This window comes from Convolutriloba macropyga, unplaced genomic scaffold, assembly GCF_964194025.1.
Source record: "Convolutriloba macropyga unplaced genomic scaffold, txConMacr16.3 SCAFFOLD_636, whole genome shotgun sequence".
Lineage (NCBI taxonomy): Eukaryota > Metazoa > Xenacoelomorpha > Acoela > Convolutidae > Convolutriloba > Convolutriloba macropyga.
Window position 1 is genome coordinate 13,825 of NW_027453151.1, and position 26,966 is coordinate 40,790.

General features: G+C 36.7%; 1 protein-coding gene across 5 annotated transcripts; it reads right to left on the minus strand.

Annotated features, from left to right (window-relative positions):
* Positions 1 to 2,760: 2,760 nt before the first annotated feature.
* Positions 2,761 to 26,318, minus strand: LOC142358084 (uncharacterized). 5 transcript variants are annotated; one of them, XM_075409553.1, is made up of 8 exons: positions 26,207 to 26,318; positions 25,577 to 25,929; positions 21,778 to 22,304; positions 16,733 to 16,858; positions 9,465 to 9,644; positions 5,537 to 5,748; positions 4,173 to 4,543; positions 2,761 to 3,152 (listed from the first exon to the last, which is right to left on the minus strand). In XM_075409553.1, exons 2-8 carry the CDS (start codon positions 25,913 to 25,915, stop codon positions 2,997 to 2,999), a joined length of 1,911 nt encoding a protein of 636 aa, XP_075265668.1. In that variant the 5' UTR covers positions 25,916 to 25,929; positions 26,207 to 26,318; the 3' UTR covers positions 2,761 to 2,996. The 5 variants fall into 5 exon arrangements, with proteins under 5 accessions (XP_075265668.1, XP_075265670.1, XP_075265669.1 ...); XM_075409555.1 differs by having other exon boundaries at positions 25,577 to 25,932; XM_075409554.1 differs by having other exon boundaries at positions 25,577 to 25,941.
* Positions 26,319 to 26,966: the final 648 nt, after the last annotated feature.

Consider the following 26,966-nt stretch of genomic DNA (forward strand, 5'->3'; position numbering starts at 1 on the left):
AAAAAACATCAACTTAAAACAAATTTTGATACGTACAAAAACCCATGAATTTGAGATAAGCGGTTTGGATACAATGACTTGACTTTACAAAAACAATTTTAGGTTGAATGCAAATGTAAACGAAAAGCAACTTGTCTGTTGTGTCCATAAATTCATTCTCTTGAAAATCTTAGTTTTTGGATTTCTCGTTTACAAATTTATCCGTAGTTTTGGAAACCGCAACGTTTTTGCTTATTTCTAACTTTGTTTTACTTTTTAATGTCTGACTTCGAAAATGACGCTCAAGAGTTTTATTAGCAGTTGTTGTCTCAAAAAAGTAAACAATTGCAGCAGTTGTCATCTGTATTAACTGCTTTTTTCTTTAGTTGCATTGTTTGAATATAATATCGAGAATTATATCAAGTCTTCCACGAAACAAACCTGTTACGTGAACGAAAAAATTTGTGGCTGCAAAAATAGATACCAATCAAAATAAAAGTAACGACTATGTGCACAAATTTGGAAACGATCAAGTGTTGACACGAGTATCTATTTAATTATTTTCTTTCAATCCACGAGCAACCAATTCCAACTTTTTTTAGCTCTGGTTTTCATTTTATGCAAAAAAATTTGAGATACTTCAAGGTCCTTCAGTAAAAATAACAACTAAATTTTGCAAATTAATTGTTACCAAAGTTAAATAGCATTAATAAATTGGAAACCAGCGCTAGAATTTCTTAGTTAAAAAAAATCTTATTAGAGAAAATTATTCAACAATTGTTTTTTGTGGATTTCTACTATTACCGTATTTAATAAAAATTCGAGTCTGAGTTTTATTAGATTGAGCTTCTAGGTCGTAACCTTCCAAAAAACGCAACAAGGGTCAATTGGCAAAGGTGGCTATTTGGAAAACGAAGAAAATGAAAAAAATCATCTCAATTGGCTGCAATTAGTCCATTTTTCAAGAACTAGTATTGCGTATGCTTCCCTTTAACGTTAATTTTTTTCGCAATTTTTCTCTCGCTCGTTCTTAGCATCTGAATTTTCGGTGCATAAAAACAGTTGAGATTTTTTGTGGATTCAATTGTGTTCCCATATGGTTTGAGTCAAAAAATGATTATTGTGTGTAAGTTTTTCCTTTTACTTATTGCCTCAGATGGCGCAATTTTCTGGTTTGAGGCAAAAATTGACTTAGAAAAATGTCCGGCAACATTTTCAAGCGATTTTGTTGCAACGATTTTGCAACACTGATACAGAATTTCGCTCCAACAAAAGGAAAAAAACATTGCGTTTTATTTTAGATTAAGTTAATATAGAAGGCGTTTTCCTTGCCAAATTTTGATTTAATTAACAATTAAATGATATACAAGTTTAATTTAAGAAATAAAAAAAATCAACAGACGTCGAGCTAATAGCTCTTTTAACTGCTGGCGAATGGTTAGTTTCGTCAGTAGCTCGCTGCGGCTTATGAAATTTAGCTTAAGCTTAATTGAGGCGAGATGGGCGTGGATGAGTTGCAGGGGGACAAGTGAGCAGAATCACTAATGGAATCAGATGGAGGGGAGGGTAGACGAAGAAGGAGTAAAGGGGTGGCCATTAACCACTTGAATTGATGTCTCCATAACAGTTTTTAGACCTCAATTTTGCTGATGAAGAAAATCAACAATAAAGTTAGACTCGATTACTCATTTTGAAAATCGATCAAGCAAGAAGTTATTAATTCACACTTTTTCAAGCGTCCCACTTTTTTAAGATTTCACGCTTCCTATCACACTAGATTTTGAACTTAATCAGTTTTTTGCTCACTTCTCACACTTGTCTCGAAGAATTCAACCTTACAAAATGGTATAAAATGAGCAATCAATTGAGCAAATTTCTTGGGAAAAGTTCCTGGAAGCCTTAAGGCATGTTTCTTGGAAAATTTTATTGGAAGCCCAACTTTTTTGCATGAGACGAAGCATATACTTTCAGAGATAATTAAAAGAGATAATTGAAAACAAGAAACAGTCACAAAATATAACAACCTCGGCAAAAAAGACTTTTTAGGTCAATAATTCAGGCAAAATAAAGAAATATTTTTATAAACTGCTAATTTTTCTAAAAACCTTAAAGAGTGACAATGAGAGTGACACAACAGAGCTGGCTGACGACCTCTGCGATTTATTTGCTCGTACAATAATATAAAGGAATTTAGAGAAAAAAATATTTGGGTTGAGCGATTATTCAATTGTTGGATTGATTCGCTGCACGAGAATTGCAATATTACTATAAATTTTAATTGAATCCTCTCTTTGAGTTTTGAACAACGAAATTGGGGTCTAAATAAGTTAGCGTATAGTTCTGGGAAGCCTTCGGCAATTCAAGCTCAGCATCGGCGTAAGCTCCATCGGCTTTGAGCTCTAATTGCCTTAGGATTTCCAGAACTATACTCTAACATATACTTTTTGCTTACTGTGAGTTATTTGCAAAACTTAAAGACTACTATGTCGTACGTCTCTGAGACAACTTCTCAGCTATTTATTGTCCTCTGCGGTCAACATACTTATCCCATATTTGAATACAAAAAGCAAAATGGTCTTTTGAAAAAAGCAACCAGAGAAAATGTCGGTAGTTCAAAAAATGCATATAAATGGCCAGCAGTACTATTACAATTGCTACAAACTGCGATTGAGAGTAATTAGTAAATTTCAGGGGATAGAAATAAAATAAACTGTTTTTGTAGCAATGGCGCTCTTACTCCTTTCGCGTTCAATCAATACTAAAGTATTTATTATAGCGCCTGCGTAATCACAGAAAATGTACTCGTTGTAACAGCAGAAATTCATAAAACGGAGGTATTTTTCTTAGCTGCTTTTCAATGAAATTATTTTTTTTCATAGTCAATATTATATCAATTTTATTGAAACGAATATTTTTTTATGCGTAACAAGCGTGCAAAGTGGAAAAGTTCATATGTTTGCCAATTTTTGTGCAACAATATTAAGAATAGGGCTGATATGAGAATTGGAGTTTTTTGCCTAAAATATTAGGCACTGATTGCTGAGGTGGTCAATCACTGTTAGCATTCCGTCCGCTGTTAATGCAATGGCTGTCACTTCGTCTCCCTCCTCCCCCATGGGGTGAACAGAAGTGATCAACATCATGTCCCGCGTGAACAAGTGCACGCGGCCGTTCTGTAAAGAAACTATTCGATGGCAAAAATGACAATAGATTTGTAGGCGTAATTTTTTCAAAATAAAAGCAATAAACTAAATTGATTTTTTTTCTATTTACTTCAACCGATCCGTGCACTTGAGCCTATTTTTGCGTTCAATTTCTGCCACGGACAGGATGCCTTTAACTTCCGCTACAAACGCCGGAATATTCAGAAAAATAGTCGATTAGACGGATTCTGGTTAAAAATTTTTCTAAATGAAATATTTATCGAGCAAATAACGAAAATCTTCGCGATTATGAATAATATGTATTTATTGATTTTATATATTTCATATTACAATTCGCACTAAGTTCGAAAAATAAATATGTTGCCTTGCTCCAAAATTTGTTTCCTTTTAATTCAAAGAAGTTGCGGGGTTGCGTGAACGAGGATGTCTGATTTCCACACTTAAATTACATAGCATCGTCAGTCGTCAATTTCGAAAGAAGCGGATAAAGGAATCTCAACTTAAAAACCGAAACTATTGAAACAGAAGAAATTCTTGAAGAACGCCATGAGAGGGCATACACTTCTAGAGGGCATACTTCTATTCTTCTAGAGGCATTCTTCATACTTCTAGAGGGATACTTCATACTTCTAGAGGGCATACTTCTAGAGGGCATACTCACGAGAGGGCATACTCACGAGAGGGCATACTCACGAGAGGGCATACTCACGAGAGGGCATACTCACGAGAGGGCATACTTCTACTATAATTTTTACTTTTAATTAAAATTATATCGAAAACGATGGTGGAATAAAGATGTGGGGATCTAGTGTCCAGATGAACTAACGCATACCGACAATTGAGAAGAACAACAGTCGTATCAATCCATGTTGGTTATTATCATGAAACCAGGGCTAATAAGTCTACTCTTGAAAACTGTTAATCTTAAAGTTAGATTGTTGAAGTTAGATTGTACATACTTCAAAACTGATCTATTATGTTAGCTGCAAATTTCAGTTTTTTAAATTGTGCCTATCCTTTTTGACTTACTTTGGCGTCGGCTATTGCAATGTTTCCGTCTCCGTCAGAACATATTGCGACAGGTCCGTTGAATTTGTTCAACCCCCTTCCACTGCCCCCAAACCTGCCCAGTCTCTTGCCTCTCTTGTCCACGATGTAGACAAAGTCATACCTAATATCCCCTATTAGCAATGTCTCATCCATAGTCCAGTGTATGGCCCAAGGACAGCCGTTATCTTCTGAATCGAGGGTAGTTGATGACGATGTGGCTGTCAGTGCAACTGATGTCTGAGAACTGCCCAAGTTGGCGGAGTTCCGTCTCTCTGAGTAATTGGGACCCACTTTGAATTTGAAGAGGAAGTCTCCGTTTGACCGATCAAATGCTTTCACTGTTTCGTCTCCTGAAAATGAAAACAAATTCATAGGGCCGAAAAAAATTGATGAAAAAATTGAGAACAACTGCACAATTTTAACTTTGTTATTCTTAAATCAATTCTTAAAAACCGAAGAAAAAGCTGGAGTTTACTGAATTATACTCTTCAATTAGCCGATTACAGTTCCCTGTTGATCTCTAAACTGTTTTGCAAAAATTGCTAAACATCACCTGAGAGATCATTGAAAAAGATTTTAAGATTTTAAGCGCCGTTTCGATGGGTCGTTCCTAGAATAGTAGCATGACGCTAATATTTTTTCCGCGAGCTTTCGTTATAGCACTTTAAGCTAATCCGGATCTCTCGTGTCGTTGCCTCCAGTATGTTATGCACTCCAGATATTAAATACACGCCATTCATAATGAAAATTATGTTAAACGTCAGCACGCGTGCTTCAGGATAGCAAATAATGATATGCACCTAATGAGCTGCAAGGTGGGAAACTGAAATGCTTACCAGAAATCATCAGTTGGATGTTTTGAGAAATACTGTTTTTTAGCTCGCCAAATCCCCGAAAATTTATGAAACACGGTTATTTTGTGAATAGAAAGCAAAAGTTTTGTTTTGAAAAACATGGGATTTTTTTTGTTGTAGCCCCACTCTTTTGAATTATGGAAAAGGTGCCGTGGAAGCATGAAGGAACACGCGGAACACATCAATCATGGAACTGTTGCCATTACATAGTAAATCATTTTGATATACTGCAACAAGCTCGCTGGGCGGCGGAAAAAATATGCACCCACTAAGCTGGCGGCAAAAAATTATTTCAATAAATTATTGGCATTCGGAAGTTTTTAGGCTTACCAGGCCTTTGTCAAGACATCGATTTAGAATTACTAAATCTTGCCCAAGACCTGAACAAGACTGACAGGTTAAAGCGTGACATGATCATAGGTCGGAAACAGAACTGATATTCAGACTTGCGATAATATTGCCTTGGCATTATATCAGCGATTAATTCACCTGCATCTGAGACATACACCCTGTCTGGGCTGATGGCAACTTTGCCCGGCCGTATCAGTTTATGTCCCCTTTCTAAAGTGTGGTTGGTCCAGAGTTGTAGAGTCTGACCAGAGAGGAGGTCAACTTCCCTCACAGTCTGGTTGAAACTGTCCACTATCCACAGATGGGAGTCCCCATTGGATAATTGGATATCTGTGACGTAAGGTGCACATCTGTGTTAACACAAAACATCTTTCGGTACAAATTAGGGAACTGAAATTAGAGAGCAAGGTGTTGTTGCACAGCTAATAGCTCACAAAGTGGGCCGGTTGCGCAAAAAAACCCACGGAAAAAACTCACTTCATTTTATATAGGAAATAAACCCCCAGGGAAATAAACTCCCACATAAATAAAACGCCACGGAAATAAATCCCCACTTTACTATTAAACAGCTGCGCATTTAGCGCGTTTGGCCATGCCTCGCGGGCTATGGCCATACCTCAGCGGCCCGTGGGACTTGATATGAAACTATCACAACCGAGCAAATTGTCACGACCAAAATTCAATTTTAAAGTGGGGGTTTATTTCCGTGGGGGTTTATTACCTATCTAAAGTTAAGTGGGCAAGCTATTTTCAGGCAAGTTAACTACAAGTTTAAATTTTATTTGACAACACTTTTCACACAAAATTGAGGACTTTTCGACTCTTCATAAGGCAAAAATCTTTGCCAAAAACATTGGCGGTATGAAGCGTAAAAAGCTCCTCATAAATTACAAATTGGTTACTATTTTAGGTACTACTCATTTAATCAGTAATTTTGAGTTTGTCTGGTTAAGTTTTATCAAAAACATATGCATATCAACGTGACGTGAGATTTACTGTTAATTTAAAAAAATATATGAACTTAAAAGAATCAACAACAATTTTGACTTATCTTCATATCAAATGAAGCTTTATTTCAAAGGCAAAATACTAAGAAGGAATGTTTTTTCAGATTGTAAAACATTGTCAAGATAGGGCGAAAATATTGAACGCTGTTTGGACTCAAAATCTCAAAAACTGTAAATACGAAATTAAAAGTAAGACATCAAAAAACAAATAGAAAAATTCTGAAGATATACAACTATTTCAAAAATACAAAACAGAAAACCACAAACATTTCAACGAGTCACCAAGGATTGATCTTTCAAATAAAATTGTTGAAAAGGTCACCTAGAATTTGCGAAATCAGAATCATCTTTTCTGCACGCGAACAAATTGTCTCACCAAGTTCAAAAAATTGCCTTCTCATCCTAAAAAAATTAAGTACGAAAAAATTACATAGGTGACTTTTTCTTGCTTTGGCGTGACAAAAACATCTAAAAAAAAGTATTTTCAGCGAAAATTACTTCCTAAAAGTATGAAAACATCTAATGAATTTCAAAAATGAATTATAATAGAATATTTAATTTAAATTGGAAAATAAACTCAAGTAGAGTTTGACTACTACAATAATTGTAACAAAATATCACTTTAGAAACAGCAAAGTCTGAAACAACATTGCTGCAGGCAAAAAAATCTGCCAAAATTCTGAGAACTGAATTGTGATTCTAAAATTTAGCAAAAATATAAGGAGTGAGAAAAATAAATTCTCTTTTTGCAGCATTTATTTAAAGCAAGTGATACGCAAAAATGAAAGTTATTGAAAAAATTTCTGTTGCCGAACACAGAAAGATATTATTTTGCTATTAAGCCCGTTTGGAATCTTTTATATTAACTTGCTTAGAATGGCACCTTTAAGCGACAAAAATGGATTTTTTCGCTATAACAACTGGGAAAAAATTTAGTGTTCAAAAACTGTTGGCAAAACAATTTTTCGAGATGAATTATAATTATAACACACTTTACTTACTCATTTTTCTAAAATATGGAATAGGGCATCTGATCAGAAGTTAAAAATTGTTACATTTCAAAGCAGATAAAAAGCAACTATTCGTGCTTCAAAAAGTGATCAAGTGAGTTTTAATCGATTTAGTATTTACAAAATTTTTTAATCTAAAAAGTTTACCGAAATTGGAATCAGAGAATCTCCGGAAATAACTCAGACTCTTGCAAAAAAACACAAAAGAACACTGTCTTTTTAAAATTTTGATCGAACAATTCTACGAGAAGAAATAAAAACTGTACAGAATAAGCTTTCCCAATTTAATTAGAGATTGAGTATGGGTCAAACTGATGTATGGATAGGGGCCAAACCGAAAAAAAAACAAAATTGGTCAGACTGAACAGCCCAACTCAACTATGGGCCAGAAGAAGCCGCGTGACGGAAATTTTGTCTAGGCTATATGCTCGGCCGGAGAGGACACACTTGTGGCGACACAAGTCGAGGGCCACATGTTGGGTTGCGCAGCTTTAAAAAAATGTCATCTGCTGTATACAATAACGCGCATCTTTTTGTGAACACTCTTGGTAGATATTCTAAAATCGTTTATGCTTTCATATAAGACATATCTTAGTTTGGTCTTGTAATATTAGTACAAAACCGCATGAGTTTTTGGATCAATATGACCTTTGACCGATCTTTGAATGATTGCTAAGGATCTTTGACCCCTAACCATTCTTTTCTGTGGCTTAATTTCAGAATCAGTGCTTCCCACGCATCACCAATGGAAGACTTAGTGGCTCTCCCACAGGGGAATCTTCTTCAGAGTTAGCATGTTAGAAAAGTGTCACCATTCGAAGCGAGTAAATTTCCATATGAACATTTTGGCAACTTCTTAGACGGGTATCGATTAAAAAAAAGAACTAAAGAACATAAGCGGACGTATTTAAGTGCTCAAAAATATATAATATTGACAGCATCGCAACAGCTTTCATTGATTTTTTTCTCTTTAAGAATCTTGATCGATCTGTTGTGACATTCTAGGTTACTCGTAGAACTTTTATATAAGAATTATAAAGACAACTAAGACATCAGATTATATTGTTTCAGAGGCTAAATAAGGGGTTTGGACCATTTTCATGGTCCGCTAACTTATGCTTAATCATCGTTTTATGTTTACTGCGGCCGCATTTACCATCTTATAATAAGTATGCTAAAAGGATTCCATAAAACAGTTTATGACTCAGGATGATTTTTATGAATCATATATGAACTTGTAAATGGTTACTGGGATATTTTATGTCCCCAAGTTTAGGTCCAGACCCAAATTGAGCTATGATCAGACTATGCAGACTGAAATGACCTCTGATCAGACTTTCCAGACCAAAGTTACCTCTGATCAGACATTCTCGACCAAAATAGTCTCTGATCAGACTTTCCAGACCAAAATGTCCTCTGATCAGACCGAACCCCGACCACTGTCCAGACTATAGTGCGCTTATGATCAGACCCAAATTCAGACCATTGTACAGACTATAAACAGACTACGATCAGACCATCTTCAGACCATGGTCCAGACTCAATTTCAGACCATTGCCCAGACCTTAATCAGACTATGATCAGACTCAAGTGCGCTCAAAATAGTCTGATCAGAGAAAGATTTTAATTATGAACAAATCTCTTAATTTTGTTATATATTCATTTAAAAAAAACTGGTGTTTGCAGTATTAAAATCATCTAAGGAAAAGCCAATTCTGAAAACATTGCTAATGAAAACATTGGCGGAGCCACCATCCCTCAATAAAAAAACAAAAAAAATGAAAAAATGATGCACTCGAAATCAGACCTTCCAGACCGAATTGACCTCTGATCAGACCGAAATCAGACCATGGTCCAGACTATTGTGCGCTCGAACCGCTTTCCAGACCCTGTAATTTCGGTCTGGGAACACAGGGGTGTGCGCTCGATTGGGTCTGATCATAGCTCAATTTGGGTCTGGACCAAAACCTGGGTTGTTCATTCCTGGACATAACTGCCCATGGCATCGCTATTGCTTCTTGGCTATCAAATAACAAATTATTTACTCACAGGGAGTTGTGATTGTTGTGGTTCTCGTCCACTAGAGGCAGACTCCTCTGGTATCTTTGGTTGCAGTCGAAGAACTTGAGTCGGCAGATGTCACTGTGGTTGTCAGCTACAATGACCTCCCCATTGCTCAAAGCAGCCACACAATCTGGCAACTCTGTCACCCTCAGTCGGTAGTGGAACCTGTTACAATTGCCCAATACTTTAGCCTGAACTCCGATTGAATTCAGATTTTCATCTCGAGAAATTAATAACAAAACGAGCAACCTTCACATGACAATAAAAATCGGTGAAAGCTATATTCAATTGGTTTGGTGATCTATTTTGTTCGCCCTCAGCCACAGTCCTAGATAACCAGTCTTTCACCAGAACTAATTGGTCATTAGAGATCATTTATATTAAAGATGATAATTTGCCGGAGTTAGTAAGAATAGACGGAATTTTGCTTTCGATTCTCGAAGATTCGGTAAAATCCATTGAAAAAATCCAAATGAAAAAAATTTAAATTAATCCATTTAAATGAAAAAAAGGTTAAAGCACGCATTATTCATTGTCTGCTTAAATAATAATAAACAAAGTTTCAGAATATGGGGGCCCAATCAACACGACGACAAATCGAATGGACAGATTTTTTTCAACTGGACAAAAATTGGATGCACCTTGTAACACATTGTAAAAAATTGCTAAAACATTTCTACTTATTTAGCACGTACCTCAGCCAGGAGCTGAGCTTTAAAAGTTACAGACAATCATTCTTTTTGACGAAAGTGGGTTGGGACTTTTGGAAGTGGATTGGGATGTGTTTGGGGTGCAGTCTCTTGTCACACCATTACACAAGAGAAGAAATACGATTGGATCTTTCCAAATGCATCCCCTTTCCCAACCAATAACTCCAAGTTCTAGACACTCGGGGAATTGGTCTGCAGACGCCCATTACATTATCTCTTAGGTACCCTGTATTCAAAGCAGTCTGCAAATAAACATTGATTTTGGTCAGGTTGTTTTTGTAAGAGATAGAGTGAAAACTATATGAAAGCGATCCAAGGTATTATTAGAACAACGAACTCATCTGGCTATATCACTGTACTGAGTCATCAAATTGGAACACCAGTTGAATGAACACCACACAATCTGACCGAAGATGTGATTGATCCCAGAGTGCTAAACCCTATTGTCGATGTAATAAATGCCAACAGCACTGGCCTGACACACAAATGGCCTAGTCGAGAATACAATTTAATTTTAACATTTCCAGGCTTAATTTTGATGAAGCTGATTAATTATACAAAGTTCACCTTGACGATTAATCCAAAATTCGATACATTGGTTGGAGTGCAGAAATCGATTTCTGGGCAAATTCCAAATCCATTTTGGTCTATTGGTGTTTCAAACGTCAATCGAGCAAATGAAAAAAAAAATCACCAATGAGTTGTCTGAGCAGATTCGCAATCTTTTCAATGATGAAGATGGTTCATTTTGCCTTGACAACAACCTTCCGGTGTTGAATGCATCCAACTAAAGCATTAAATTTTTCGCCAATCATTCAATTGAATAGAAATGGACAGTTTATAGAAGAGCCGCAAGATTACTTGAACTGGAAAAAAATATTTTCTGCGGCCAAATGCATCTTACGAATAAGCAACATGTCGTAAAAAGCATAAGAGAAACAACGACCAGAAAAAGAATAGCTGGAATAGAGTGTTAAAATTGCGGAGATTTTGATGGTTTATGACTAGAGGCCTCATCTGTTAACAATTTGATTCGAGTTGAAGACTTAAACTTAGTACTATTAGAAAGTTTAACTTACCAAATCAATCTGACAGAGGTAAATTGATTAAAGTCACCAATACTGATATATATGAATCTTCAAGAAATGGTGCTTTGAATCAATACTCGGTTCAAACTGATGCTTCTAGATAACTATTATTAGAGTTAGATTAATTGATGTAAAATCTTCCCAGCATGTATTAAATGATTATGATATCTCCGGAAGTGTGAATGAATTCTTAGAAAAGTGCAAATGCATTCCATTTATGGTTCCCTTTGCGACTGATTTGCAGAAGCAAACCATATTGGATAACCCTTGCGACCCCAACTATAAATCATGGTGCTAAGATTAGTTTTGTATCTTGACTTTTTCACACTGATAATGGGTCTATATACAGCTGATTTTTGAGTCCTTTTGATCACCAAAATCAAATCACCATCTTGATCTAATAATCAAATCTCTCCTGTAAATATCTAAATTCTACTGTAAAATATCATTCTTGTTATTCTCTCATTTTGAGAAATTATTTTTTTCTACTTAGTTAAAAAACGCTTTTTACTCTGCTTGCGAAAACCCATAACCCAACATCTTAAGGGCCCAGCAATTTTCTAAGTCTTAAAACTAATTTCTAAAACAAAACTAATTTGTTGACAGCCATAATCCTTTTCTGCTTAGTACCTTTTCTTTTCACAACTGTTTTGCCTGCTCAAACTACGGCTGATAAACAGACGGTGAAGCTGCTGACCTACACAGGAAAGGCACAGGACTTTCCAATCTGGAGCACAAGATTTGTGGCAATGATGCAGACGAAGGGACTCTACAAATCACTACTTGGGACAGAGGAGCAACCCAACCACCATGCACCACTAGCCAATGGGGCGAGCAATGATGAAAAGAAGAACCACAAGGTGCTGAAGGATGCATATGAGAAGGAAGTTACAGACATCAAGGAGAAACGGAACAATTTGTGGTGCCATCTGTCACTGACTCTAGATGCAACAACCCTCATGCTGATGAGAATTGACTGTGTGGGAGATGACGGCATCGGAGATGGAGCAAAGGCTTGGAAGCTTTTGCAAGAGAGATTTCAGAGTGTGGAGACGCCGACAGTGGTGACTTTGGTGGCACAGCTTGCTCAACTGCAGCTCGAGGTTGCTGAAGATTTGGATAGCTTCTTCATCAGAGGACAGGAGTTGCTCACAAGGCTGCAAGCAGCAGGTGAAGCAGTCTCAGAGACCCTCTTCAACGCCTTGGTCCTCAATGGTCTGCCAATGAGGTACGAAAGTTTTGTTATACTGGAAAGATTTAACCCGGCACGAACTTCACAGAGTTGAGGAAAAGGCTGCAGAACTTCCATGAGAGCACAACACAGAGGCACAAGAAGGGACAAAGTGGTTCAGTGGCACTGGCAGTGAAGCGTGACTTCAAAAAAGGAACTAAGAAAGGAAACTGCTTTGTGTGTGGGATCCCTGGACACTTTGCCAAGGACTGCAGGAGGAAGGAGACAGCACAATGCAGGAAAAGTGGTGAGAAAGGTCACCTAGACAGGGCATGCAAGAGACAAAGAGATGGAGGCAAACAGGAGTCAGTGGCAATGGGTCCAACATTGGCATTACCAGACGAGGAATACTGGGCAGCTCTTACGCAGTGGAAGACAGCAGGCATGCTAGTGGACAGTGGTTGTACTGATCACATAGTGACGAATACCGATGCGTTCCTGGATTCTGTGCCCATTCAATCAGTGGTCAGAAATCCCAACGGAGAGGCTTCAAGAGTGGTGGGCAGAGGCTGTGTGAGGATCAGCATACCCTCAAACAAAGATGAGAATTCCAATGCGAACTCAAAAATGTTTTGTGTGTGCCGGAATATTCTTCAAACTTCCTATCAGTCTCAAAATGAACGGAGTGGGGACATAGCTTCACGTTCGTAAACAGAAAAAGCTGAGTAAAACTCCAGAAGGGAACTCGGGTAAAACTAACACAAGAAAATAATTTGTTTTACTTACCCTGCAGCGTTCTAGAATTCAAGATGAGTTCCAACAGCGTGAAACCTTACAGTGCAAGGAAGTGGAATAGACGATTAGGTCAATTGAATCGAGCAGATGTGGTCAGGAATGCACCAGAGACAGTGGGAGAACTCGATGATGTATGCAATGTGTGTGCATTGGCCAAGATCACAAAGACTCCAGTACCAAGAGTGGCAGAGACCCAAGCAGAAGAGAAGCCGGAGAGGATGTTCACAGACGTGATGGGACCTTTCAGAGTAGAGTCACTGTCAGGGTTCTGGTTCTGCAATGTGTTTGCAGACCAATAAACGAAGTTTTTGTTTGTGGATTTGCTTAAGGCAAAGAGTGAAGCACTGGCCAGCCTGAAGAAATTTGTTCTCAGCGTGGGGACGCCCAAGAAGCTGAGGCAAGACAATGCGAAGGAGTTTCTCTCAGAGCAGTTCAAGACATACTGCTTAGACGCAGGCATTCTACAGGAGAAGACCATACCAGAGACGCCACAACAGAATGGATTAGCTGAGAGGCGCAACAGGACACTGCTGGAGATGGCAAGATGTTTGCTCATTGACTCAGGACCTCCCAAGATGAAGTGGGGAGCAGCAATTCTTCACGCAACAAGGATCAGAATCTTGGTTTTGAGACGAGGAGAAGAAAAATGCCCAGCAGAGCTGATGAGAGGTATAAAACCTAACCTTTCAGTTAGTATACTATCTATTTTTGGTTGCACAGTCTTCATGAGGAAGCGGGACAGAGATGTCAGCAAACTTGAACCCAAGGCACTGGAAGGAAGGTTTGTGGGTTACACTGAAGGAGACAACGGATAACTGGTGTACGTACCCAACACACGCAAGGTTGTGGCAGTTCGAGATGTGATCATCAAGGAGTCCGAGGTGGGCTCAATCCCTAACAACACAGAGACGCCCGACCTACTAGATGAGGGGTCACAGCTACTGGGGATCTGGCACCCAGATGATGGTCATCAAGACGATGGCAACAGAGAAGAGCAGGGCACATCTACTGCAATAAAGGAAGATAGGTATGACGCAGAGAGCGTGAACACTCAAGAAACGACACTGAGACGAGATGCCTCAGATGTTGAGGAAGCAGCACTGGATGAAGAATCTACTGCAACAAGAGGGAGTCTCAGAGACTCTGAGCCACTGGAAGACAGTGAAACGGAGGACTTCTCACAGACAGTTGGCTTCTTTGAAGAGGCACTGGAGCAAGCGGACAGGGCACAGCCCAGACGAGGGACACGAGCAAGGAATGTTCCGCAATTTTTTTTGGAGAAGTCAGGAACCATCTTGCTGTGACTGAGGGTAACTATGTGGAACCCACAAAATAGTCTACGAAGCCAAGCAAGTTGACAAAAGGGACCAGTGGTACCGGGCAATGAATGACGAGATCAAGGCACTCCAAGACAACGAGACTTGGGACCTAGTGAGACCACCCACAGACAGGGACGTCATACCGCGGGCAAATGGGTCTACAAAGTGAAATTGGGACCCAGTGGTCAAGTCGACAAATACAAAGCACGCTATGTGGCGAAAGGCTTCAAACAAGTGGAAGGACTGGACTACTTTGAGACTTTTGCGCCTATCTGTAAGACGGAGACATTCAGGATTCTACTTCAACTATCAGCAAAGCAGGGTCATGTCATGCACCAGTTTGATGTCAAGACGGCTTTCCTGCACTGACCAATAGAGGAGGAAGTGTATCTGGAGCAGCCACAGGAGTTTGTAGAAGAAGGATCAGATAGGGAGAAGTTATTATGTCGACCAAATAAATCAATTTATGGTTTGAAACAGGCTGCTAACAACTGGTACAAAGTGCTGGCAAACTTCCTACTGAGACAGGGGTTGACCAGAAGCAGGAACAATCACTGTTTGTTCGCAAGATCAGAGGCAGAGGATCACACCTTCATCTTGGTCTGGGTTGACGACATCATAGTAGCATCAATAAATATGACAGTGATCTCCGATGTCAAGAAGGCACTAGAAGCAACATTTCACATGGAAGACAGAGGGAGACTACACAGGTTTCTGGGCCTTAGAATCAGACAAGAAGAGGAAAAAGTCACAGTCGACCGAGAACGCTACATAGAATTAATTCTTGAGCGGTTTCAAATGGATCAATGCAAACCCTCAAGAACTCCAGCTGATTTGAATTTGAAACTTAAGACAGCACAGAACGGAGGCGAAGAAGTGGACCAGAGGATCTACAGAAGCTTGGTTGGATCACTTCTTTATCTGGCCAAACAGACGAGGCCAGACATCATGTTCACAGTCAACATTCTGTTCAGACACATGAACGCACCTATCAATCATCACTGGCTATGCGGAAAACGACTTCTGCAATATCTTCAAGGTTCAAAAGGCCTAAATCTTACTTACACAAAAGAGGCTAGTTATGATTTAATGGGGAAAGTGATGCAGACTGGTCTGGAGATGTGAACGACAGAAAATCAACAACGGGATATTACTTCAAGCTCAACGGACGTGGCGCAGCACTCAGCTGGGGTGTCAAGAAGCAGGCCACAGTTGCTCTTTCTTCATCAGAAGCAGAATATCAGGGCATGGCAGCAGCAATTCAGCAAGCACTCTACCTGAAACAACTTCTAGAGGATTTTGGCATCCAACAGAAGAGTCCAAAAGCAATTGGAGAGGACAACCAAAGTTGTATCAGACTTTGCCAAAACCCAGTCATGCACAAGAAGAGCAAGCACATCGATACAAAGTTTCACTTCATTCGGGACAAGACGGAGGATGGGACTATTTCAATTCATTACGTTCCTACAGACAAAATGGCAGCAGACATCTTCACAAAGTCGTTACCCGTTCCGAAAGTGGAAACATTCAGAGCAGTTTTGATAGGAACAGACTCTACGCAATCAGCTCAAGTCTGAGTGGGGATGTTAGAATATTGATTCGAGTTGAAGACTTAAACTTGGTATTATTAGAAAGTTTAACTTACCAAATTAATCTGACAGAGGTAAATTGATTAAAGTCACCAATACTGATATAAATGAATCTTCAAGAAATGGTGCTTTGAATCAATACTCGGTTCAAACTGATGCTTCTAGATAACTATTATTAGAGTTAGATTAATTGATGTAAAATCTTCCCAGCATGTAAGACAAACTGAGCTGGATGAAAGTGTTAGGAGGACCAATAATTTGTTTACAAGTTCAGAAGTTCATGGTGCCGTACTCGAGCGTCAAGTTTTTGCTAGTTTTGCACATGATATTACTGAGCCTGATTGAGATCAAATACAGAGGACAGTCTGATCAGAGGCTATTGTTGTCTGAGACTTATTTATTTGACGTCACCTGGTGAGACGTTGATTACGAGTCACCTTACGGTCTCAGGCGCTCTGATCTGGTGTTATTTTGGTCTGACCTGAGTGAGATTGATTTCCCTCTGGTTCACTCCTATTTTTACACCATCGCTATCAATGATTTCACACTGCGATCTACCTGTTGTTCTAATACACACGTACCTACTGAGTACTCCTAGACTGTTGATAGCGAGGTAGTGGCTTGTGAGGATGCTTCTCTGCTCGGAGTGTCCAGACAGCTTGCCATTGATGAAGACACCCACTGTTGTGTGACTGGTCGAACTTCTTCTGAACAGACATTAAACACCCTCACTGACATAACAGTAATGCTATGGTTAAATAGGAAGATCATTAGTTAGAAGTCATTTAAAATGAGCACCCCTAAGAAATAAAAATTGGCCCGTTATGCGTTTGAGATTGCTTTTTTTATGCAACCCAAGCCCACACTTTGGTCACCAGATTTCACAAAATGACCTTTTCCCGTACCAAACCCTCACAACCTATCAGGCCTGAATCAGAGATTTTACAGAGGCCAAGTCTTGGCAGAGAGAGATGCCCAGATTTTGGTAGGGGAGCCAAAACTTGAGACCTCTCTGGGCAGAGAGACCCAAGACTTGGGATTTCTCTGTCAATAGAAACCTCAGAGATCGACTCTGGAGTGTTCTTTTAGCAGCCTTGTATTTGACCTGATCAGACTCTGAATCAGACATGAGACCTTCCCTGATTTTTTTCTGAATCAGTCGTGATTGTCTCTGTATGGTACGGGTTGGCATTTTTAATTTCTGAAAATTGGCGACAAAGCTTGTGCCTTCCATTCCACGATATAAATAGCTTGGTTCCACACAGATGGAAGCAAGCTCGTTAGTCAAACAAATACTAAGCAAAGCAGTATCAGGATTCCTATTATGACCGGTTGATTCAGCGCTCAGCTCAACCACTTTTCTATTACCATCTATCGAGATTTCATAACTGCTCTGATTCGAAATCTAAGAGCAGTTAATTGAATCATGAAGTGTTGGAAATAATTAAATGGGTTCCACATACCTAGAACTCATTTAAGTTCACCGAAATTATCGCCCCGGACAGCAACTTGAATACGATACGCGTTACAAGCGGTAAAGATAAAATCAATATTCCAAGACCTCAAAATTATGTTGATATCCAATAACAGACTATCAATATAAACAACAATCAGGAAAACAGGCGGTAAGTTTTTCAGGATAAAAAATAATGTTCGCTAAATCTTTATTCTAATCAAAAGATTTGTGTAAATATACGTTAATTGTGCTCGTATCTATTGCCATGAAAGTAAGAAAAGAAAAAGAATGACGAAAAGAAAAAGAGTATGAATAATTAAATTTAGCCCAACAAAAAGAGAAAAAGAATAGAGAAGTCAGCCAAGCAGCGAGACCTTAAACTGTTCATAATTGATGACATCAGTCCACAGCTTCAGAGAAAGATGACAACTATGTTGTTATTGCAGCAGCTCTGATGCGGTACACTTGTACACGAAGTTTTGTGTGTGTGTGTGTGTGTGTGTGTGTGTGTGGAAAGTTAAAAAAACCGCAAAAACGAATTTGGATCTAGCAAATTTGGCAACTGCAGATAAATTAGTTCAACACTAACATTTGAAATTTGTTTTATTTCAGTGTTGCTGGTATATAAATTGATAAAAGTAAATGTATTTTGCAAAGATGGCTATCTTTCAAAGGAGCTCAAAAACAAAATTACTAAAATTATGAAGGAGGCAGTCGACAATTCAAGAATTGGATTCCAACAAACAAATATTAGTTTTAATTGGTTTTGGACCTCTTTGGTTAGAATTTATTATGCCATAAATTTGCTAAAATATTCTCTCAAAGAATTGTACTTGGACCTCTATTGTTTTTCATCTATATCAACAATATGATTTCTGTGCTGAACAACACAACAATTTCTTTATTTGCTGACAACGCAGCATGTTTAAATACATGTTCGTCAGCCGACGATAGAACCAAAATTTATCTCAGATCTAAAATTGGAAAAGAATTTTTCACTTCCCATAAAGTTGAGGTGAATGGTGGTAAAACCCAAACAAAGTCAAATCACAGTAGTCATTTTGCGCTCTCAAAGACAAAAGAACAAGTCTAACCAGAACTCAACTTGAAAACGGGTTTTCACTACAAAGGAAGACAATAATATATTTTTTTAATTCTTGAAAGACTGCGTTTACACGGTGGATTTTATACTATCCAATGAAATTCCATCAAAAATTTTGGACTGTATTTGCATAATTTTTGCGATAACTACATTCAAAAAAATATACAACAAACTATAATGTTTTATACAATAAAACAAGGAGGCTCGTTAATGTGCGTTAGCACATGATGTTCTGACCCGAGCTCATCGACATTTTTGACCTAATTGTCAACCAAATGAAGAGATAATCAAAAATATATGTTTGAGTTAAAACAATCTTTTTAAACCCAAACTACTAATTGAATTACATAATGTCATGCTTCATGAAGGCACTCACAAGATCTGCCATTAAGAAGACTACGAGAAAAAAAACAACAAAATCAGCAACAACAAAAAGAAACTCAATATCTAAACTTAAAAGCAACCTGTAACAACGTCAAAATGCAATCAGATAAAACCTTAGCTACACAAATTTACTCTTTGTTAACTACACAGCAGATGGAATTTTTCCTTAATGGTACTAGGTAACAAGTCGACACAAAGAAATAAAGAGGCAAACTTCAAAAATCGATCAACATTTCAAAAAACAATTCATAACCTCATACGTCTAAAAAACCCTAAGCCCTTAATGAATTTATTCTTGATAAAGTTACGAAAAAGTCTTTAAGAAACCGATACGACCTGTATTTGTGTAGAATAAGCCATAGAAATGAACTAAAGTTGTAGAAAATCAAATTGCAAAAACAAATTACAGAAGCCATCAAAATCATAAGATTTATCTGAAAATTGTTTCTCTTATTTCAATTATTATCTATACTATATCCGCTGAAATTTCACTGAACGACAAAATAAATTCACTTGGTCTATATTTGAAAATCATATGTATCTGTTATTACGCGAAAAAAGATCATTCTAGAAAAGAACAACAAAAACAGAAAAAATTAAAGAACTTTGAAAACGAATAATATCCTAAACTTTCGCGGTTTTCGCTGTACACTGACTGCATTGAGTGAAATCACTAATTCGATCCTCAACAGGCTGCTTATTAGACCTCTCAGCGTTTTACGACTACAAGAAGAATAAAGAACAGTCAAAAACAGCAAAGTAAAAAAAGAGAAAGAAAAGTGTCGAAGCCATTAAAAAGTGAACTTTTCAGTAAAAGCTTTCCCTCTTTAATTGTTTTATAACAGCAACAAGATGCTTCCTCGTTCCAAAAGCTGACTTCGAAAAATCAACAAAAGCGAACAAGCATATCAAAACCACGAAATTTTTACGAAAAACACGTAAAATCAACGCCAATGAATTCAATAACTTTCAAATGAAATCAATAAACACGCTAAGTTATGCGTCGATGGGAAGACTATGATGTTTGTCATTCATAATTCATCAATAGGACATCAGAATAAGTCCTATGGTTAAGAAAACAACAACAACAAACACAGGCAAAAACCAAAAATTCTTTAGAAAAGTTCGAGAAGAAATTGTGAAAACTCGTGGCATCGAACTCATAAAACCAATAGTTGGACGTCAAACGGGGTAATCAGATAAATTAAGGTTGCAGTAGAAAAGAAAGAGGTCTTGTCATTACCGAAAATGATATAGAATTCAAAAAATAGGTTTAAGATTGGTTAATGTTCAAAAAACAATTCGAAAAATTATTTTCAATATCTTAACAACCATTAGCTGTCCACTCAAAGCATCAGATAGTTTCACTTAATGCTCTTTAGGGGCCTATTACAAATTTAGTCAACGCGTCTAAGCTATACGATTAGAAAAATGTAGAAAAATCTCAAAAAGAAAATCAAAAGTTCAGTAAACATTACGAAAAAGTCATAGAAGCCAAAAGAAAACAAAAGCGATCCCTCGAAAACCATTTTTTTCATTGGGCTTCAATTGTCTGTAAGTGAAGTTCGTCATTAACGGAATCTTGATATGGAAAATGACTAGGCTATAAGTAACTTTAAGAAACAAAAAAATGCAAAAAAATTTCTAAAAAAACAGCCCTCAAAGAGATTTCGATTTTTTTTGTAAAATTACCCATGAGACCAAAACTATCACTTTGTCGTCTTTCGTTTATTAGGAATGACAAAATGTTTCATTTAGTAGCGTGAAAAGTGGTCTTGATTTGATATTTTAATAGAAACAATCTTAATTTGAACGAAAATTAAGCTACAAGTGAACAAAATCATGCCAAATGTCCTGTGTTCACACAAAAGTTTAAACATCGATAACTCCTCGGAAAAAAAGAAGTTCAAAAAACTTTTTAATCCCTAACCTTACGTTGCACGTGCTTTTTAATGATACCACTCACATTTCTCTACGATGAATATATCGATCGGCCAAAATTGTCTGAACAAAGAAAAATCCATTTGAGTATATAGTTGCTCCCCCCACAAGTGGGGTCGGAGCAAAAATGACAGCAAACCTTGCACTGCCTTCCTTGATGTGTTTCTTGCAAAACCTCCCATAATTAATTTTTAAAGTTCTACGGCTCTCCTTTGAAAAGCATTGCGCTTTTTAAGAGTCTGTTCCGAAAGAAAAGACACTTTGTAAAAAATTCTTCATTTAAATTCAATTTTTATTATTATCGAGACTCAGCATTTTCAAAGCCATTCTTTATTACATCGAATATCTAGAAAAATGTGTATAAGACTAGCGTTTACTATGCAAAACCATTTGATTAGTTACAAAATCCAGTTCGAAAGAATTAACAAAATGTTTCCAAAATCTCCAAAATCTTAAAGCAGGACAAGTATTATTGCTAATGACAATGCTACAACGAGAAATAAGATTTGGTTAAAACCATCAATTCAAAACTCAGAAGTTTGATTCTTTTTTTTTGCACAGAAATGAAGTCAAAATGTGCTTTTGCAACAAAAAGTAATAAATTAATAGTCCTTATCTAGAATAATGTTTTAATACATATCCACATTCTTTCAACGAAACTTTAAAACGCAGACAACGACCCATATTTAAGATTACAAATTTATTTTTCATAAATGGAATAAATAGTTCACTCGGACACTTACCTGTCGTCCAACTTGTCAACTATTGTGGGGGTTGAAATTAGAGGACTTTTTGCCGGAGATTTGCTGGTACTGTGACGTCTTTGCAACAGATTGGCAATGTTGGGTGAGCGATTCCTAAGATCAGCTGGAATGTCCGGCAGGTTGGGAACGTCAGACAATGAATGTTCTTCATCCTCTTCCGCGTCATCCTTTTCATCGCCAATTGTGACGTCATTGTCGATAACTGATGAATCCTCGGAGTGATCGCGAGGACTGTTAGACACTCTTGAATCCGGATCGTCAGTAGCAGACCAGTGATCCTGGGCTAGTTCTGAGTGATAGACACCGGCATCTTCGCTTTGCGTTGTCTGGTACTGCTCATTTGCGTCAACATCGTCAGTAGTGAATTCATAGTTGATGTTTTCTGTCCCATTCAGTCCGGCTGGTTCTTGATAGCTGTCTCTGTCTGATGTCACAATGGACTCAATGTCAAGTTGACTAACCCTCGATGGACTTGGAGCAGATACTTCAAGCGAGTTTTGGCTACGCTAAACAGTGAAACTCTTTCGTTTTCAGATTTATCATTCAATCAGCACTGCAATCTGCGTTTCCAATTAAAATGAATTATTTTTATTTGTTTTCGAAAACTGCGCTAGCCATTTAAATCGATCACATTTGTGAGTCAGAAATAATTTTTTTTCACTGCGCACAAAATATACGGAGTTGTATTTAATGTTCCAACATTTTTCAAAATCGGGAAATATATATATGCAAGGCCGGCATTTTTCATCGCATGTAGAGATAGAGAAGCGATAGGGAAGCTTGAAAAGAAAAACAGGAAAAGGAAGAGAATGGGTGTGGGGGTAATAAATTATATATATAATTTTATTGTGATAAATTGTTAATACGTTATAATAATGCATAGGTTGTTATAAAAATCAAATGTTCCGATGACGTCTTAAATTTTTAAAAAATAATTGGAATTTTCTATTATTTTAGATGTTCTTCAGCTATTTACGAGCTATTTAGCAATTTGACAGAGTATTTTTCTACAAAAAGGTAATCAGAAGCTTGCACATCAAACGTCGGTAAAATGAAAACTAGCCAAGAGTTACATAATATCAGTTTCGTTTCACGGATCAAAATTTTTGGATCAAGCAAATGAAAAAACTTCAGAGAAAAAGGTTTTAATTCACACGTTCAAGCAGTCATTTTACTGATTAAGAATACAATGATTATCTCCGATCGGCAAATATACTCCCAATCTCATAACATATCTTCATGGATCTTGTGATGTTAAACAAAATTGTGGCAGGTAAACTTCCACTTCCGGCAGTGCAATTTTGGGAAATAAAAAATGGACATCTCAAAACACGATCTAACGAGAAGAAATTTTAATACTTTTCCAATCGAAGTCCATATTCAAGTCCTTTCAAATTTAAAAGAGAAGTCAGAGAATACCTATTTGATTTAGTTAAGCAAAATTTTAAGTGTAAATCATACCCATACGGATACACAGTGTGTGAAATAAATCAAATTAAAAACCTGTTAGCCACTCACTAATCTTGGTGAAAACAAGTACAGGGAATTTTATTATTATTATTGTTATTATTATTATTATTATTATTATTATTATTATTATTATTATTATTATTATTATTATTATTATTATTATTATTATTCTTAATGTTTTTGTTTATATTATTAGCCATTTCGTTGTTTTTTTTTTTTGCATTCATTGGGATTTGAGAGGACGCTTTTTCTCAAAACACTTCTAGTTTTGAGAATTTTGCCGTTTTTGTATTGTAAAACAGTGTTTTTTTATTGCAGAGAAAAAACTAAAAAATCACAATTTTCTATTTTTCGCCTGTTTCAGGAATTTTTCAAAATTTTCTTCATTAAAGGAAAATTCGAGGAGCGTTGAAAGGTTGAAGGACTTTTGATGCTTTAAATTGCACAGAAGAGAAAACAATTTTCTTAAGATGTTCTAGTATCTTAAAAAAATCAAAGGAATTTTTCATTTTTTAAATTAGTCGTGTTTATAAAAAAATAATTTTTCTTTTTTTTGGGTGAATTTTAAAAATTTTGTAAATCAGTTTATTAAGTACTAGTTTATCGAAAAACTGTGTTTTTGTCATAGAGCACTCTTCGAGTAAGTTCCCGAATTCATCCAACTATGTTTTCTTTTTTCATTGAACCATTCAATGACGTTTTTTGTTTTCACGTCCAATTTCCGACTCAGCTAACTTCTTTTTTCTACTGAGAAAAAATTTAGAATATTTGCACATTGCTTTACGAAAAGTAATGTACACAAGCCTATCCAAAGCAACAAAATTAAAAATAAAAAAATAAACTGATAAAGCTTGCTCATTAGGTCACAGCGCATTAAATGATCAAAGTTCATTTGAGCAAATTGTAGAGTCAATTATAAAAGCTAAAAAAAATCCATTAGTCAAAAATTGATTATTCAAATGTCTTTTTGAAACATGGCATCAAAAATCATGTCTTTAAAAAACAAAAGCAAAAAAATTAACACATTTTCAATAATTTTTTTGACGGGCTCCTTCGAAACAAGTACGCTGAAAACGAAGAAATCGAAAAAGAAAGTAAAGTTTAAATTCTTCGTTTTTATTAATTGGATTCTTAAAATATTGTTTGAAAAAATAATGTTTTATAAAACTATTGTTTCTCCGTTAATTTTGTGCCTGAATCTGGATCCAGTTGAACAACTGCGATACTCCTGATGTACAACAAAAATATTTTAAAAAAACTAATTTTTCAAAGAATTAATAAACGTCTAAACAAAATTGAAATACTGCATTCATATTTTTGCTAAATTCTTTGGCTTGCTGACCACGATATTTTTGTACAAATTCTGTGCTGTATTTTGTAGATTTCTCGAATTAACCAAGGCAGTACTCCAAAATTAATAACAATTTTCCGTTAAATGGATTTATCAAACAAAACCAGTTTCTGCGAATATTTATGCTAAGCACACAACCAACAGGTCCTTTGAAAAGTGATATATTTAAAATTTTACGAAGTTTTTAAATTTTACATTTTTTTTAATATGGGATACTTGTGAGCGGAACAACAGAAAATCTATCTTTCTGAGAAGAGAGGAGAAGTTTTTTTTCTAGTTTCTGTTAATTGCTCTTTATGTTTCAAAAGAATTCCTAAATTAAGCTCCCAACTGTGTTACAATTGAGCAAAAACTTCACTTAATTAAAAATACCAAAGAGTCACATGTATGTTTTTGATTTCTGGTATATTTTTGCTTTTAAAAGGAAAACAATTTTGCTTTTAAAAAAGAATTTTTTTTTGCTTTCTTTTGCTTTGAAAGGTTCCATTTTCAGCACCATTTTTAATTCAAAAAGTCTTGCAGGATTCTAACTAAAAAACATAGGTTTTATTTAAATACATAGGCTATAACAAAACGGATGGAAACTTTTCAGAAAAGCTTAACAAAGCTTCAAAATTGATGCTCAAAAGAAAAAAAAAATGTAAGAAAAGTGATGAAAGTGTAGCAGTTATGCAATAAATGGACTGAAAGTGAGATTCTCAGCTCAATTTTTACATAATTTTCACCAAAAAGTTCGTCCTGTGATCGTGACGCAGACAATATTCTTTTGTCACAATTATACCCGTACTTAACAATGAATTCGATTACAATTTTGATTCGAAGGCAATGTCAAGTGATTCATAGGAACTGTGAGGTGCCCGTCAAGTTTTACGCCATTAGTTTTATACAAGACTACACCACATTTGAATATATAGAGAAAAATATAATTAAATTCTTTTTTTTTTGAAAAAAAAATACCGGTTGTGACTGTAACTGAGCACTGGTTGCGACATTTTGTTCTCTGTATTTCGAATCATCATTCACGTCAACTGTAAACTGATTTTGATCTGGTGTCCCCGTAACAATTCCGTCTGAATGTGTTTCTACCTGGGGTGCTAATACGTCACGACTTGAACGCGAGGCATTCTCCCAATCATGTTGCAGTCGCTCGTCACTGCCTCGAATCCTCTCCCCCGATTCCCACATTTTGTTCTCTTCACTCCTACATGATTGGCTGACATCCTCTGTTTGATTTGGAACTTGTTCTCGTTCTGTCATGCCTTCATATTGTTGTTCAGAAAACATATCGCTCAGCATTTAATTTGTAGTCACTGCTTTCATTGCTTACGTCATTGTTTACGGCAGAGGCATTTATTTATTATTTGTTTGTTTTCTTTCAAATTAAAAAATTAGTAAATATGTAATTTTAGATTTGAGTGGTTCGTTTACATTATAATCAATTTATTCTGGGGAGAGGGCAGCTATATTGGGAACAGACCAAAATTCTATGCAATTGTTATCAAGATGCAAGGCTGACTGCATTTAAATTATGAGAAACTATTTTGAAAAACTCAGAATTCATTGCATAAAACAATGACGTCTTCATACTTCTTTGCAGCTGTATAATTAAAACATAATAATATGGTTGTATTTGATTCAAAGTAAAGAGAGCAGTACACATGGTTAAGAATCAATACAAGATTTTAAGTTTTGTAATAACGTGGTGAACGTAAGTTCTCAAGAAAGGTGCTTCAATTACTGTTTATGCGCCACCAATTACGTTGTCGGTCCAGCTGGTAACAATGGCACTTTCAGAAAAACTTAAACAAAGAATTTAAGAAGTTGCCACAAAAACTGCAAGCAACCAACGCTGGTTTAGACCTCGAGTTATAAAAAGACCACGCCAGAGCCAAGATGCCTAAAAGACCATGCACGACCCAAAATATTTATGAAAAGATCTTTGTTCGATTCAGAAAAGACTTTGGAGGGCAAGACTTGAAAAGTCGAGCCCTAAACCTGGGAAACGTTCAGCGCAAAGTCTTGCCCGGGGCAACTACTTGCAAAGGTCAAAAGTTAGTTCACAGAATTTCTCAAAAACTCCGATAGGACTCTTCTGAACTGACGAAAAACACATCGGAACACTCGGAGCACATTTTGGTCTGAAAAGGTTTGATTAAATCAAGCTGAGAAACAGGAGCAAAATGACCTCTCGTTTTGTGCACACACAATCCCTTCGATACAGGCTCCAATCACAAACCCATTTCAGATCAGAATTTCGCGCGCTCATACCCAACTGATCAGATTATTCGATAGAAAACGCCTCCATGCTGACTACAGTTAGCTCGAAAGCTTCATTGATCAGACCTTT

Bases quoted from the DNA above. Each gene is read 5' to 3' on its own strand.
- LOC142358084 (XM_075409553.1), bottom strand. From the start codon at position 25,915: ATGCTGAGCGATATGTTTTCTGAACAACAATATGAAGGCATGACAGAA. The intron at 9,645-16,732 runs GTACGTGTGTAT...CAATTGTAACAG, and splicing joins AGTCTAGGAGTACTCAGTAG to GTTCCACTACCGACTGAGGG. The intron at 4,544-5,536 runs GTGAATTAATCG...TTTCATTTTCAG, and splicing joins GGTGTATGTCTCAGATGCAG to GAGACGAAACAGTGAAAGCA.